General features: G+C 41.6%; 1 protein-coding gene across 1 annotated transcript; it reads right to left on the bottom strand.

Annotated features, from left to right (window-relative positions):
• Positions 1 to 3,467: 3,467 nt before the first annotated feature.
• Nipsnap3a (nipsnap homolog 3A) lies at positions 3,468 to 12,497 on the bottom strand. The gene is made up of 6 exons (XM_051156322.1): positions 12,384 to 12,497; positions 9,217 to 9,469; positions 7,117 to 7,275; positions 4,912 to 5,061; positions 3,699 to 3,785; positions 3,468 to 3,612 (listed from the first exon to the last, which is right to left on the bottom strand). The coding sequence occupies exons 1-6, from the start codon at positions 12,495 to 12,497 to the stop codon at positions 3,536 to 3,538; spliced, it is 840 nt and encodes a 279-aa protein (XP_051012279.1). The 3' UTR covers positions 3,468 to 3,535.
• Between the last annotated feature and the right edge of the window lie 5,135 nt (positions 12,498 to 17,632).

The following is a 17,632-nucleotide window of genomic DNA, read 5'->3' as shown; positions in this document are numbered from 1 at the left end:
AACGCTACAATATGAACCTGTGCACATTACTTTCCTCTTCAAACCTCTTGGAAGGCACATTTCTGTCATCTTAAGTTTTGTAGAAAGTGAAAATGCAGTTGGAGCTAAGTACAAATATGGTCTATGATTTAAACCAAATGAATAAGGTGTATGATTTAAATTAAGGAGAACCTTTAGCTATAATGCTTAGGGTATCCGTCAAAAAAAGATAAAAATGTCAGCTCTTACCTTTTACTTTGCTACGCTAATGGTCAAAGAAGATTGATGCTCAAAACATTAATGAAGCAAAAATGGTTTTGGTAACATTTTATGATGAGCTGTGTTTGGAAAGATTCAAGATGGTGGTTGCCACTGGCACCCGAGGGACTGAGGAGTCCGAGAGACCCATGGAGGCTCTGAGAGGAGACGGTCTGCAGTATCTCCAGAACAAATAAAAAAGGCACATCATATGGGAAGATGCTTTTAAAAAAGTGGTCTCATGAAATTAGAAGGAAAGACGGCAGAACAGAGAGCTGTGCCTAGTGGAGAATGGCAAAAGCTCTCGGTAGGTATGACAGGACAGACAAAGAGCATGCCATTGCTGGGTAGGGCCGAGCTGCTGATGCTGCAGTCCATGTTGTTTGCCCTGCTGTGGGGAGGGGAGCACAGGACTGCAGTGCTGTCCTTGCCCATACCCGGTGAGCCTGTGAGCCCTCAGGCAGCCAACACCAAGGTGCGTGCAGTGGCCTAGAGATCTTATGGACTCTAGCCCTCCCTGCTCAACCACAAACAAGGTCAACCTGACTCTGGGCAACATCAGGGTATCACTGAGTCTCAGTGGTAGTCCAGTATTTATGGTGCTTCAGAAACCAGAAACCTTGAACCAGACCAATGACTCCTGGCAGTAAGTATTTGCATGTAAAAGTGGGCAAAAAAATTTTTGGATGAAAAATTGCACTCTGCAATTTGCCACTTTGATGAATAAATGTGTGATGGACAGGGGGGAAGGTTGGCGTAACTGAGCAACAGAATCGTGGAGGACAGAGGCAGAGTTAGTGGTGTGAAAAATGTGTGAACACAGCTGTGGTGAATGGGGACCATGCCGTTGCTGAGCAGGGCTGACAGAGTGATGCGTAGCAGCCTGGAGCTTGCGCAGACTCAGCCCTAAAACATGTTGCCCAGCCACAAGACTGCCCTGGTTCTGAGCAAGGACAGCATGTTCCAGATGGAGAACTGCTCCTTTTCTGGATGAGGTCTCTTCAAAAGACCTCCATGGTCTGTGCTGCTGCTGGAGGCCAAAGGCCATGTTGGTGTCCATATATATCATCCATGCTACTCAGAGGGGCCATGTTGATGCTCACAGTCTGTGTTACCACGCGAGGCTATGTTGGTGTCTGTGGTCTGTGACAACTTCCCACTCCTCCCCCAAAAGAAACAGTATAAACAGGAAGCCATCAAGAAGGTCCTTAGCAACTGTGACAGGGATGATGAAGTGCAACTCTTCAACAGTTTGTAAGTTCATAGGGTAGGGGTAGGACTCAGTTATCTTTAAGGGGATAGCCACTGTGAGTTTGACCATGCTCCAATGAGTGTATTGACAACATAAATTGGACTTGGTGTATTTCTTTTTTTTCCCCTTTCTTTGTGTGTGTGGCACAAAGGTTGGGGAGTAGGCCTGGGAGGAATGGGAAGTTAATGTGATTGGGCTGTGTGTTTAAAATTCCCAAATAATCAATAAAAAATATAATAGAAAATATCCATTTTATATTAAGCTTTAAATTTTTAATTAAATTTAGAATTTTTTATTTATGTCCATTTGATTTTTTAATATATTTTATGAATTTATTCATATTACATCTCAATTGTTATCCCATCCCTTGTATCCTCCCATTCCTCCCTCCCTCCCATTTTCCCCTTACTCCCCTCCCCTATGACTGTGACTGAGTGGGACCTCCTCCCCCTGTGTATGCTCATAGGGTATCAAGTCTCTTAATTTGATTTCTTTTTAACAATGAAAAATTCACTGTATACATTCATTGCATATGGCATTGTGTTACCTAAGGAAGTTTTCACGCAAGCACACACTGTACACTGAGCCACGTTCCTCTCCATCAACCCTCCTCTCCCCTTTTCACCCTTCTCTGCTCACTAGCGCCCTTTGTCACGTAGACAGTTTTGTTTCTACTTTCATCTCCTATAGCCATACATGATTTTCTGCCCATAGGAAATCTAGGAACCACACATGAGAGAAAACATGATGTTTGTCTTTCCGAGACTGGCTTCATTTTATCTTCTAATTGGCAATTTACGCATTTGTAAAGCACATAGCAAGCTCCAGCTATTTCACATAAATGTCGCAATGCTTGAACTCTGCCTGGAGATACTGAGACGAATGTCTGAGAACTGTACAGCTTCCTTCCTGAGTACCATCTCATACTGCAGACAGCTGAGAGGTGGTGTTAAAGGACCCGCCTTCAGCCAGGCAGCATGCTATTCCACTAAGTAACTTAACACTTACTAGGAAGCTGTCACATTATTACGGTGTCATCACCCTATGCAACACAGGAAGAGCTCCAGACAAAAGGATGTAATTATACAAGACACACTTGAAAAATCAGAGTGGATGTGAAGGCTTTTATTAGGTCAAAGATTTCCCTAATTATAAAGACTTGGTTGAAATAAATGTCTCGTGATCTTTGTGAGTAATTCAAGGTCAAGATAAAAATAGTAAAAATAACATGCTAAAACCATATTATACAGTAACAAGTCTCAAGAATATATTATTTTCTAACTCTGGCTTAATAATTAATGTAAAACCATAATTAATACAGATGACATGATACTGTACTTTTCTTTTCTTTTCTTTTTTTTGTTTTTTTGAGACAGGGTTTCTCTGTGTAGCCTTGGCTGTCCTAGACTCGCTTTGTAGACCAGGCTGGCCTCGAACTCACAGCGATCAGCCTGCCTCTGCCTCCCGAGTGCTAGGATTAAAGGCGTGCACCACCACGCCTGGCACTGTACTTTTCTTTAAAGTATAAAGACAAATACCAGATTTATTACTTGTATCAATCCCATTTGATATCACAAAGTAAACAGTACTGGGTAAAAAATATTTTTAAGTTTTAGGAAAAATGAAAATGATAAAAAAATTTCTTTTTCAGAAAAAAACATGAAAAAAGATACATACATTGTATTTAACTAATTTAAAAATATTTCCAGTCAAAAAATTTCAAAATCATCATTTGGGTACAAGACAGCAATTAGTCATAAAATCACAGAAGATAAGATACTGTGACATAATAAAGTACCAGGGTCATGGAGTAATGGCGACTCTTACTGATGTCCAGTAGATATGAAATGGCTCGGGGAAAATGAACAGAAGCATTGGTACTTCTGGTAGTACATGACACAGGGAGCCTTGAAAATGCGGAGGGCACGATGGAGTCGCTCACCACCTCCTTCAGACGACAGAGAGGACGGTCTCTTCGGAGACAGGAGGCATCCACTGTAGGCACACCTCACATCTGGGATTGGATGCTGGATCCTAGGCAGGAAACTACTTCAGTGGTGAAAATGACGCCGGAAGCAGGAACATGTTCTGCTGAGACTCTAGGTAGTTGACACTTTCCCGAACTGGAGAGACATTTTACAAGACAATGAAGCTATCAGCTGAATCAAATGTGTTCTAAAAATAACTCATGTCTAATGAAACAGCTCACCAGCAGCCACGACTCTGGGGTCCTCGTGAGACCAGTGTCTCCCAGCGGCGCGACTGTCTGCACTCTCGTTCCACCACAGAACGTGGACTGCAGAAGCAAAACATGAGTTTGTTGTAATTTTTTTTATAAGAGGCCATTTTTTTTCTTTAATTTTGAGATTATGAGTGCCTATTTTCACCCTTCCCTTTTTCCCTCCATGCCCTCCCATATAGCCTCCTTTCTCTCTTTCAAATGTATGCACTCTTTTTAATTGTTATCTGCATATTTGTACACATGCACGTGTATATTATATTCTAGATATCATGTTATAGCAGGTCTTTTTAAATGTGTGTGGTACTGGGTGTGGAGCTAGGGCCTTTTGAACAAGTGAGAGTGAGTTCTGGGTAATTACTCTACCTCTGCTCTACATCCCTGACCCTGGTTGTGTGTGTGTGTGTGTGTGTGTGTGTGTGTGTGTGTGTGTATGTGTGTGGGTGCGCATGTACATGTGTACATATGGAAGTCAGAGGTCAGTGCCTGGTGTCTTCTGCAATTGATCTCTTCCTTACTGTTCTGACACCGGGTCTCTCACTGAACTTGGAACTCAACACTCTGGCCAGCCTCCTATTTCCATCTTCCCAGGGCTGAGATGTAGATGGTGCCGCTGCAGCCAGCTTTGGTTTGGGAGCTAGGGATCCAACTCAGGTCACCATGCCAGTACTGCCTCGCTGTCCGTGCTAGAGCACTATGAAGCTATCACCAGCCGTGCACACACGCCGTTTCTGCCTTTTTATAGCTAACAGTTCTCTGGTCTTTGCATTCCCTTGTCATTCACACAACACTGTTACTTCCAATAATGAGACACAGGTAAATCTTTTTTTGTTTTTTTTTTCCATAATTTTTACATTTATAAAAATGTATACTTATATTTTCATTCACAAACATTCTTTTTACTCCAATAATGTATTTCGAAATAAACCATAACAAGACTTCTAGAAAAACAATAGAAAAGAATTAATATTTTCTTAAAGACTCTTCCAGTTTCTAAACAGCAGTTATCCTGTGAAATAGCTCCAAAAGGTGCTAGTATTTGCAATAAAAAAAAAAATAAGATACAAATAGTGTCTTCATACCTTACAATTAGAAAAAGCCCTCAAAATTAAAATCATAATTAAAAAAATAATACCCAAGAACCCAACACTCATCGCAGCCTCACAGAAATAAAGAGCTGTACCTCTGTTGAGGGCTCCGTATTCAGTGTGGAAAACACCAACTAGCGTAGAGTAGCCAAGATCAACATGGGCGTTTACTGCCCTTTTGAACGCATTCCCCCACAGAGCTGGGCCACCAGGCTTCATCTGAAACGTAGCCAGTTCATAGACTCCTACAATTGACAGAAAGATAATGATTTAACAGACACTACTCAAGCAATTTGCTTTGCTTGACTCTAGGAGTGGGAGGCAATTCTATGTATACATGTTTCAAGAGACATCTGCATACACAGAGTTATGCAGATTTATGTGTTAATTCTTTGCATTTCCCCCTTGTTTTTAGGTTTATACGTTCTTGTCTGTGTTTAAGGTTAACCTTAATAACTGAGGGGAAATAGAAGCTCTATATAAACAATTACATTAAATACTTTTAATCTGGGATTTTATCAATGTACCTGGTATCAGATACTCTATCTTGAAATAGAATTTTGAGCTCTTTAAGTCTACAAGAAAAGAAAGAAGTATCTTTAGATCTCCTACTTTTCCTTCTGCTTGTCAATTCTGTGAGGGGAGATATCATTTTTTTGTGTAATTTCCTCCTTTGAGAGTCTATCCTAACAGGAATAGCAAGAAAAGAGTTGGTCTGAAGTCATAGCTGACTTCCTGAAATGCCAGGACTTGGCACTTCAAGAGATGGTAACTGTGTCTGGATAGTGCTGAGAACAAAGGGCAGACTTAAGGAGATATATGCTGCATCCCTTGTGGCTGGGGTCCCAGAACCCAGGCTACAGGCACCAAGGGAATGAAGAAAAGACAGACACACAGACACATACAATGAAGCTGGGGTCAGGCGGGAGTCTGTAACATTACTGCTACTACCACCAGCTCAAACCTCAGCCTGTTTATTAGGTGCAGCACAGGAGGCGGGCTTAGCCAGTCTAGTAGGAGGTCTCTATGGTGTAAACACCCAGGAGGAAGATGCTGCAGTTGCTGTCTGCACTCAATCTTGTGCTTTTATAATCTGACCTTTGTTTAAGATTGGATTGAGGGAACAATCTCTTTACATCAACAAGAAGACATATTTCTGTAATCCCAGTACTCGGGGAGGCAGAGGCAGGTGGATCTCTGTGACTTTGAGGCTAGCCTGGTCTACAGAGTGAGTCCCAGGACAGCCTAGAGTATGCAGAGAAACCCAAAGTCAAAAAATTAAAAGGAGGAGGAGGAGGAGAAAACAATGACAACATATCATAAGGAATTCTTTTCTTTTTTTCTTTTTCCTTGTGTTTGGTTTTTCAAGACAAGAGTTTCCCTGTGTAGCCTTGGCTATCCTGGACTCACTTTGTAGATCAGCAATTCACCTGGCTAAGGAATTATTTTCAAACTGAGAAACAAGCAAGAGGAAGACAGAAAGGTTAGCTACAGTGTATACCTTGGCAGTGTCAATTAATTCACTCCCTCCAGACAATCCATTCCATAAGTGGCGATGTACTTAATCTAGAATACTGTAATTTGTGGGAAGCATCTTTGTTTCTATTGAGCAGGCATGAGAGTCAAAAACTATAGTGTCTGTGTTTGAGAGTGTAAGGCAGGAGAACCGTGAGCTGAAGCCCAGCTGGGCCTATGCCATGAGACCTTGTTTCAACCCTAAAAATGAGTAAGTGAAAAAAAGTTTGCATTGCTTTAATTTTATATAGGCTTTTTCTATATTGTAACTAAGCCTCAATCCATAACATTTAGTTTGGAAGAGCTGGAGAGATGGCTCGGTAGTCAAGAGTATCGCTCACTCAAGAACCTGGGTTCAACTCTCAGTTCCCACATGCCAGTTCACAGCTGTCTCTAATTCCTGCTCCATGGGGATCTGATGCCCTCTTCTGGCCTTCACGGGTGCCAGGCATGCCAGCAGTGTACAGGCAGACATATGGGCAAAACACCTATATGCATTAAAAAAAAAGAACAACAAAAACCCCAAACAAAATATCTATCTCTCTCTTTCTCTCTCTCTCTCTCTCCCCCTCCCCCCTTCTCTCCCTTTCAGATTGGAAAAATACTTCATTAATTAATTCTCAGTTTTCAAGAATAAATTAAAATTGGTTTTTATCTCAATAGTCACAGCACTGTTCCTATATAAATCAAATAATTCTTTTTTTTTTTTTTTTGTTTCCTAGTGACACTTTTTTTTTTTTTTTAAATCACTTACCATCTGTATTATCTCAGTGGCTAAGACTCACCTTCCTTGGGAGGTGTTCCTATTTTGCACCATGGCACCAGGTAGGTAATCTCAACCTCCTGTTTATCAATGAAAGCCAAGTTGGGAATGAGGAATCGCTCTTGCCATTCCTTATCATTGGCCAAGGCTTTGCGGACTGCAGTTCGATGAGCAAAATTGTCTACGGTAGAAAAGAAAGGAAGAAAGTTTATATTGTTTTACTTAAAATTATCTACTCTTCCTTGTATTTCACCCAAATGAGGCAACATTTTATCCACAGCACACGAGAACACTGTCATGGCTTTGGGAAGACGCACATGCAAAGGTGTGGTATCTGCATCAAGTCATTCAACAGTAAAAGGTATGGAAACAACTATTATAGCCTCGCTGAACGGGCTTCCTGGGTTGTCCCACTCAGCAGCGTACTGGAGTTAAGTACCTTACGCTCCTCAGCCTGCGACATGGGGAAATGAGATGACATCGACCTCCAGGCTTGTGGGGAGGATGAAATGAACCCTCTGGGCTCAGAGTAGGCTTCAGCACTTAGTACTTGGCACATGCAGATCCTTGTTATTCAACTGAGGCTCCTACCTGACGGTGCCAGTTGAGACGGTACACGACCAAGTCAAGGAGGACTCTGACCAAATTCCAACGTAAGTGAAAGGAAAATGCACTCACTAAGCCCATTGTCCTTTCAGTGAGCAAAAATGGTGTTGGTTCTCACTCTCTTGCTAGTTTTCTTAGTTAATCATGTGTTAACTTGCATGCTATCTGAAGCATAGATTAATTTTAGTGAGGCTTGGTCTATTATAACATGAAAACTCTCAAACTCTGCTATGTTAGTTACAGAATGAACAATTTTCATAGTACAGCCTTATTATGATTATTATGATTATGATTATAATTATTAATTTGGACACTGATGGACAAACCCAAAGCAACATGATTTAAGAGTTCTTTGGGCAGAGATATTAGGCCAGAAAGCTGCAGATGAGGCTCCAGCGTTATAAAGTGTATTGGGTGACTGGTCAGGCAGTAAACTGTCTGAAGTCAATTTATACATTTTGGAAGCTGCTAACCCACACTGCTGGTTCACTCAGGAATTTAAGTTTTATTCCTTCTCAAGTCTCCGAGGGGCATTGAAGACAAGATAGTATAGTTTTACAACCAAGCTTAGTTAGTTAGGGAACAAGATCATTTTAGATCAAGCTAAAGAAGTTAAGCTATTAGAGTTGACATAAGATAGATATTGAATCTCATTCGGAAATTTAGACCCAACAAGACAGGAAAGACACTTACTTCAAACGAGACGAATGCAGATGGCCAAGTCACTATGAATGTAACATGTATAGAACTCATTATTCTCATGATTGTCACATGGTTCTCCCTGCTGTATGTAGTTTGTTTTATACATGTGTAATAAAATAAAAGTATATATAAAAAAGAGTTCTTTGGGTACTCTCAGGTCCTGACGTGGACTGTGAAGACCAGACACAAGAGTAAGAAACTTCACAGGTTCTTGTGACTTTTTCTCCTTTCTGTGGCCATGTCGCCTCCAGCAGGAGAAGACAGTAAACTCTTTGAAATTGAGAAGAACTTCAAAAACAGATGTGATTGCTAAATCACGAATTAACAAGATCACTAAATCTTAGAGTTGAGAAGCTTTAAAGTTGATGGTTGGATGCCTTCTCAAAGGTTCTAAATGTGAAAATCATTAAAATAATAAGAACTAAAATGCTGATACCCAGTTCTAACTCTTATTAATAAGATACTTTCATTGTATTCTCCACTTACTTGACTTTTGCAAGCACATATTTTAATTTTACAAAAGATTTTTTTCCCCCAGCAAACCATTCTAAGACTGAGAATTTAAGTTAGTTCATCAACTTAAGGGCTTAAGGAGACAATGTGCTCCCCATATGTGCTAACCTCAGAGTCAAATGGTGGATACAAAAGGGTCACTGAGTAATGGTTAAACTTACTTGGATTTGTTACTGTGTTGTTTTAAAAATGCTACTTTTGTAGCCTGTGTGGATGTATGGTAACACAGACTGGAGAGCCAACCCTCACAGACCACCTAACAATGGGCATTTTGTATGAAGCAGAGCTGTGTGAGTCTTACCATACTTCCAAATATGGAACACTTTGTTCGTTCTGCCTCCAAATTCTACAGTCCAATATCCGATCAATTCAGAGTGAGCGGTCCGAAGGTGAACATTTTGCTTAAAGTTTTCTAGGAACTCTTTCGTCTTTGAGGGCTTGAGTAAATAGGTCCGGAATTCATATAATGTCCCGTCACTTTGCCTGGGGCCTGTAGCAAAAGGTGACTGTGCCTGAAAAAGACAGGGGACACTTAAACAAGATTCACCGTGTTGCTAAAACCATGTATTTGAGCCTGGAAATGAAGGACACAAAGAAGACTCATAATTCATATTTCTATTTCTCTGGTCAACTCTTTATAGACGGATGTGTTCATGCAGAGATGGCAACAGAGGTAACTGCTGTTAAGGGTGCTGAGTGTAGAGTCACTCTTTGCTAGCTGGAAGCCATCTTTATGCCCATCTTCACAAAAAGTTGCTGATACACAATCACCAAGGTTGTGATCATGTTTCCAAGGGAACTGTGATCAGGAGCCTCATAACTTGGGAGTTTTCTCTTATTTAGTCAAAACTGATAGTCAATAGTACTACTCATTTAAAGGAAGCTTGCAAATTCTGTGTGTGTGTCTATTTGACAGACACAATGAAAATCAGTATTAGCAAGACTTGCTGGGTTCCTAAAAAAAAAAAAAAAAAAAAAAAAGAGTATTATCATTTAGATCTAAACTTAAAAAAAATACTCAGTGAAGTAAATTACTGGTCAGAAAAAGGGTACCATGAACCACTAGCATTGCTTTACAATATAGTGGACGGCTGTATAAAAGCTGAAAAGGGAGATTTCAAGGACACATAAGTGCTCTGAAGCGTTAGTTTCATGTTGGGGCCCAAAGGTCCTTGCGCCCACCGAGCATTAGGGAAGCAGGAATGTGAAACACTCAGGGGCTCTCTCCTCAATTGTTGATGATCGGGTGACCTTTTTGCTATCAGTGGTGGCAGACCTCACCCACACCCCCCCAGAATGATTATTCCAGACTTCCCCTCTTTGGACTGTTATCTTGAGCTCCAATTAAATCTATCCTTAGGGGAGAGGTCACAGGTACTTCACAGCCCGCTGACCTCTATGCAGAGGTCAGAGACCACATCAGGTTCTAGGCCCTTAAGTTATAGAACTCACCCTTGTGGTCACATGTACTTTGTAAAGGCGTTTCTATGTAGTCACACCTTAAGCTGTATTGTGCACCTGGAATTGGAATGACTGTTACCTAAAAACTTTTCCCTCAAATTGTACTGTGTTTTAAATATGCTGACAATGAACTACCAGGCATTAGACTCCCCAACAGTCTGATCCAGGTTGACAAAGTCAATGTGAACTGAGTTTTTATTCTCATCTCTTTGAAGGTTCACTTCCCTGTCTGGACACCTGCAGGATCCTTCTCAGTCTCAGAACGTAGATGCAGTGTGAAGCAGGGCATTTAATGCGCCCAGTTATATCAGGTTGATGGTCATACGTTCTGTATGAAAATCTTCGTGTGACTTAAGAACTAAAAAGACCTTGCCATAAATTACCTGTGTATGGTTTTACACACACACACACACACACACACACACACACACACACACAGCATTCTAGTTCATAGCACCATCCTAAGTGGTTTGAATTAGTTTGTATCCATTTCGTGAAAGTGATTAAACCAGAAAAATATACAAGACTACTTTGGTAAGTAGAGCTAATGACCAAATCAGGGATTACCTCAATCACCTATATGAATAATAAAAGCAATAGACTTTAACTCTATTTTTGTTTAAAGGACACAATAATATATGAATTTTTGCTATGTACAGGGTTAATAGAATCACCCAAGAAGCTCATTTCATTCATGATTATTATGAGTTATGCTTCTCTTGTCACAAATAATTAAGCTTGACACACACATACACACAAGAAAACAAAAAACAAAACCCCAACACTGCTGGTGCTCCTGTGTGTGGTAGGCATGCTTTTTGTGTTTATAACCACACTCCAAAGAGCTGCCTCATACCTGTAGTTTAAAATACATAGTAAAAGCTAGAGAGCGGTTAAGAGGACTTGTGGCTCTTGCAGGGGACCTAGGTTCTACTCCTAGCACCCACATGGTGGCTCTCAATGGCCTGTGACTCTAGTCCCAGGGAATCCAATGTCCTCTTCAAGAGCCAGGCATGTACATGGTGAACACATACAAACAAATCTAAACTCTTAAAAACATACAAGATCATAAAAAATGAAACGTGGGAGAGAGACTTGCAAAGAATCTTTTAGAGTGGTTTAAGGAATTTGCATTTGTAGAGTAGAAATAAATTATTGATGGAAGATATTTTTACTATGATCTTTCACACAGAAAGTACACATTAAAGAAATCTGAGCCAGGAGGGTGGCACATGAGCTGGGCGTGGTGACGCATGCCTTTAATCCCAGCACTTGGGAGGCAGAGGCAGGTGGATCACTGTGAGTTCCAGGCCAGCCTGGTCTAAAAAGCCAAGGTTACACCGAGAAACCCTGTCTCGAAAAACAAAATCAAAAAAAGAAATCTGTATTGAAAAGGTTTGTGTTAAGGGCTGAGGTCAGCTGTGCCAGGGCAGAAATCTGTGTGATGTTCCCTTTTTCCAAACTGGAGCATTTTCACAACTATATTAGGAAGACAGTGAGGACAGAGACTGTACGGACACTACGTTCTTCACTAGTGTTCACCACAAAGCCTGTCCCTAGACCAGCTTAACTCTTCCTAAATGAAGTCAAGAACTGGGTTCCAAATCCCAAGCCCAAAGCCAACAGCTCAAGCTGGCTCCCTTTCATGAATGTCTCATCTTGGGCACAACCAGCTTCAAGAGACTCCAAGGCTGTAGTCTGCTTTGGAAACCATCTCGTCTCCACCCCCGCCCCTGAACTGCATGGCAGGATGCTCCCACAGCAACCCTGGTCTCCTGTCCAAATTTCTCCACAGAACACCTGCACTTGAACCAGGCAGTGGCTGTAAGACCTCAATGAATGGCAGTTGCCATGATGTTGATTGCAACAACGACATGATGGCCTGGGCTTCATGGATACCCCTGGCCAGAAAAAGGCCTCTGTCCACTGTCCAGGGAGGTGAATTGACAAGCGGGTACCTTTTCAGGCGCTGGATACCTTGACTCATGAGACATTGCCTAGACATACCAGGGCCGGGCTCTGCCAGCGAGTGAGAGAGCGAGGGCGTACACTTGCACTCCACTGCTGCGTCCACGTAAGAGCGCTGCCCTCGCGCGTCCCACAGACCCCGCCCACCTCCATGATTCGCCAGCAAACAACAGACTCTGCCCATTTCCCTGAACACAGCTCACTCTCCGCCCCCACAGACCCGCCCACCTCGCAGCGTCGTTGTCACACGCACCACAGACCCCGCCCACCTCCCCATTGGCCCCGCCCATCTCCCCGAGTACCGCTCACGCTCCCTACAGACCGCGCCCACCTCCCTGAACCCCGTTAGTGCACAACCTAGAGACAGCGTCCACCTGCTGTGCGGGACATCGCGCGTTCCCGCAGCCCCTACCTGAGGCGCCAGTGCCCGGGAGGTCAGCACCCTCCTCAGGCCGCTTCGGAGTGCGAGCATGACGCAGCCTGGATCGCGCAGGGACACCGCAGCCACCGCGTGCTGGGACTCGGCGCCTTCCTGCTTCCTGGTGCGCGCGCGCCGCTCTGTTAGATTTCCCCCCTCGCTGGGATGGGCGGGACTCGGCGGCGCGGCTCCGCCTTTCCCCGCTGGCTACAGAAGCCCCTGGAGGGGTCTGTAGTGTCCGCCCCATCCTTTGTTCGGCCTTTGTGCTACAAAGTGCTGGCCCACGTGGTGCTTGTGAAGAGCTGAACACTGAGCTCGGTGCTAGTATATGTCCTGGGCCGCCACCTCATCCCCCTTGGGGCGCTAACACTCCAAAATGTAGGGCGTGGATGCTTTAAAATCTCGGGCTGGGGTTGGCCTTGTGGTAACCATTAGAAAGCCTTCACCTTTATCAGAGTACCCCCACCCCAATACTGGGAGGCTCCAAATGAACATGGCTTAATTTCCCTGAAGACCAGAACAGTGAACAGGCTGGCAGGCCTGAAGTCACAGGAGGAGACAAATTAAATCTGCGCCATGTGAAAGCTGACCTCTGACCACCTGTGGTTTTTGGCCCGCAGAAAAACTTCATGTAGTATTTATATTTTTCTAGTGTTTGTTAGTCATTAAACATGTTCTAAGGTTTATGATTTTCCAACTATATTCACTTGAGAGGCTAAGATTTAGAAACCAGTCTTACACTGACTTCATCGATTCTACTGTTCACATTAAATAGCTAATGAATTTGCAATATCTTTCATAATTTTCCTCATGAAATAGACTCTTGGCCACCTTACTAATATGCACTAAGATATATTATTTACTGGTCATCAGGGATTAAGAACCTTTTTAGTGTCATAAACTTTGGAAACCTTGTGAGGCATTAAATCCCTAAGGATTTTATGCTTAGCAAATACATATATTACATTGAGCAAACATCACCAAAATTAAAGATAAGTTATTGAAAACAGTCGTGCTTCTTTATGTAGGTATTAAATGGCCATCTAAGGTGTGTGTAAGACAAAACATTCTAAGTAATGACGAGTATAAAAGAGATTTTGACACTTGCAGCAACTGTAAATAGAATATGGTACCTATGACTTTTCTTGACTAAATCATCACAAGGCCTGATAATGTGCTTTATTCCCTCCCGTTAGGACCAAAGGAGGTGCATTTGGTTATAACTTAGATATTACTTTTACCCGTCCGAGTTACCAGAAGCCCTGAGCAGTCCACAGAACTCTGCCCTATGCACACACCTCAAACGAGCGGAGCAAATGGCTAACTGAGGTGCCTATCGACATATCAAAGCAGACACTGCCCTGGCTCCTTAGCACTTCTCATCCCAATCCTCTAAACCTCTCCAGCCCCTGGCCTTCCCTTCCATTGCCCCAGCCTCCCTTTCCTCTTTAACCTCGGCCATTTTGGCTAGATGCTCTCTTGGTTCTCTTCTTGGTCCTTGGCTTCTCTTAATCCATGCGTCCTCTTTACTCTTCCCTTCCCCCCTTTCCCTCCCCTCTCCCCCTTCTCATACCCTGTCTATTTGGCTGGCCTTGTTTAGTCTGGACCCTTCCAGGTGCCTCTGGCAGTTCTGTCCCTCATATATCTACAATAAAATCCTTCTCCTCAGCCATACCCAGGAGTGGTCATGTCCTCATTTTTATTTCATAGAGTACATGCCTACTGAATTGCTTGCTTATGTGCATATAATGCTGTAGAGTGCATATCAGTTGAATTGGTGACTTTTTAAAGTTTTTTGAGACAGGGTTTCTCTGTGTTATCTTGACAATTCTAGACTTGCTTTGTAGATCAGGCTGGCCTCAAGCTCACGCCGATCTGCCTGCCTCTGCCTCCCAAATGCTGGGATTAAAGGCTTGAGCCACCACACCTGGAGAAATTGATGACTTCTAAGTTATATGTATATTAATCTTTAAACACTATCAAAATAGTGCTTAAATATATTGTTCATACCCTTGTGTAAAGTTTTTCTGATCACACGATTATGTTTCATTTAGTTTGACTTTTGTGAAAATACATTTGTCCACCTCAAATAACAAGTAGGTATCAGTTGCAGGACGGTTGACTTACTATGTTGGCAAACAGAACAATGGCCTTGCTTGCATTCTTGCTTGCTTTTGTCCAAAGGTTAGACTTGTGCAACTGTGCAGAAGCAGGTGAGGTGTGGAGGAGTCTAGCTAGCCCAGGCATGGCAAACATGCCTCTAGGAGGCCTTGCCTTTCTCTCCCCTGTTCCCTGCCCTCCCCCATCTCCTCTGCCCTGCTTAAAAAACCAAAAACCAAAAACCAAAAAAGCCAAAGACAAACAAACAAACAAAAAAACCCTGTTAGATTACATTCCTAAATCTAGCCCCTATGGTTCATTCCCTTACTTGGCCACTTCCTCCTTTCAAGGCTAACTATCAAGGTCTAGCCATCAAAGTGTTTAAGTGCAGCAATCAAAATCCCCTTTGGCTCTCCTAATTAACATGCCCAATTAAAATTAAACACCTCATCCTACCATGGGGTTTCCCACTTTACCTTTATAAATTGTTATTTGTTATGGGCCATATTTGTTTTCTCTTTATCCTTTGTCCCTTGGGACTAATGTTCCTTCCCCCTCACCCTCGTTCCTTTCCTCTGTTTCCTGGCTTCGTCTCTTATTCCCTGCCTCTGTCCCTTGGTCTTGGGGAGTTGGGTGCTGATACTGGTCCCTTTAAGGTGCATCTTCTGCTAGCCTCGCTGGTAGGAGGCCAGGTACATGTATATTCCTTGGATATGTTTCTCTTTTCAGAACTGTAACCTTAGGCCACTAGATGGTGACACAAATTACGTTTTTTTCCCTTTCAGCATTCTTTGCAATTCCCCCCAATTGGGGACTGAACCCAGGGTTTCTGATGCCAGGCAAGGGTACTTACTTTCAGTTGAATCATATTTTCAGCTTCTTTTTTATTTTTTTGTTGTTGTTATTGTAAGTTAAACTGCAAGTATTTCGAATGGAGTAACTGTGTGTGTGTGATGCTTAATTTCAGTAAAGCTAAATTACTATCAAATCTTTATGAATTGTTTTATTGTATTCAAAAGGAGCTTGTAATAGAAATAAAAATCAATTTTCATTCAGTGTTCCTTAAATTTATAAATTGCTTTCTTATTGAGGAACTTGTAGTAAAGGTAAAAAGCAATTTTCATTAATAAGTGTCCTGTTTATATCACCAAAGTATCTTTTGTGTATTGAACATTGAATAAGGTGCTGTGCGGAAGGAAAAAGACTAAGGCTCTCATCTTCAACTGACAACAGGTATCCATATTTCTGTATCTGTTTGCTGATATCTTTTTATTATTGGTGGTAGGAAAGAGTTATGAATATCTTAACCATTTAATGATAGTTTACACTTATTATTTCTATTAAGACATTTTATTACGAGACCATATGAAAAAGTATACTTATTATGTATTTTTATATATATTTAAAATACCCCTTTGGTCTTGTTTCGGATTTGGATTAAAAGTGACTTTTAGTGCCAGTGACATTTTAAGTCCAGTCACCATAAATGTGGTAATTTCCCAAGGCTCTGCATTCACTCTTTCACTCTTTGTTTCCTACATGTGGACTTTGGGAGAACTTTTCATAACCTTTTGTAATTTTAATATTATCATTGTTAAATATAATAGCTTGTCTTTTTAAAGTCTATTTTAGGTTTACTTGACTTTCACTAAGTGGTTTTATAGTATCTTTAGAATGAATTTATTATAGTTTATTTTCAATGCTGTAGCATTAATGGAAGAGGTAGTCAAGCCAGAGGGGTCTCTTGTATTTTGTTTTCAATTTCTTAGAAACATCAGCATAGTGCTTAGGATTTCTCCACATATTCTAAGCTCAAACTTCTCTGTGTGACAGTTTATGGAAAATCAGAACTTTGAAGATTAAAATTTGTGCTGGAAAATATTCCTATGTATAGTACCAGTATAGCTTTATAGTGCGGCTGAGCTTAGCTCCCTTGACTCCCCAGGTGGGTTTCTCTGTGTAGCCCTGCTGTCCTGGATGGAACGCACTATGTAGACCAGGCTGGCCTTGAACTCAGAGATCTGCCTGCCCCTGCCTCCCAAGTGCTGAGATTAAAGGCTTTGTGCCACCATTGCCTGGCTTTCTAATATTTTTTTTAATGCATCCAAAAGTGAAATTACTGAGTCAGCTTCATTGAATACTTCTTTTTCCACTATCCACTCATCTTACAGGAAGTGAATGCAATTTCCTTTCTCCATGTTCCTATCAATTGTTCTACTCTATTTTATCTATTTGTTTCAATATATTAAATTGAAACATCTCAGTTTAAATTCTATTTTTCTAATTTCTTGTGAATTGACTATTTTTCAGAATTACATAAGCTATTCATTTTTAATTTTTAAGCTCCTGGTTTATAACATTTGTTCAGTTTTCAGTTAATGTTTTTCTTATTTATTTGAAGACTTACTGAAGATGCTAGAAGGAGAAATATGGTGACAACAGAAATCCTTAAGGCAACAATGACCTTCAGCGTTGGCTTCTTGTATACTCCACACATGTTCCGTGGGTCAGAAGGGCAAAGGCTTATGTTGAGTGAAGGGCTAGAAACTCACACAGCAATAGTTTGTGTGTGTGTGTGTGTGTGTGTGTGTAAGATGTGCTATTTTATGTTATTTATGATACAGGGTTATTATGAGAATAAAAATGAACCATTGTTATTATGGGGACTGATAGTGAGCTGTGCTCTCTCTTTAAACTCTTACAATACCAGAGATGCTATGCCAGACGTACTTTACATATGAACTTATTGCAAAGCTGATGTTTGCTTTCT

The sequence above is a fragment of the Acomys russatus genome, chromosome 2 (assembly GCF_903995435.1).
Source record: "Acomys russatus chromosome 2, mAcoRus1.1, whole genome shotgun sequence".
Taxonomy (NCBI): domain Eukaryota; kingdom Metazoa; phylum Chordata; class Mammalia; order Rodentia; family Muridae; genus Acomys; species Acomys russatus.
Note: the sequence above shows the minus strand (reverse complement) of the source record. Positions and strands in the feature narration are given on the sequence as shown.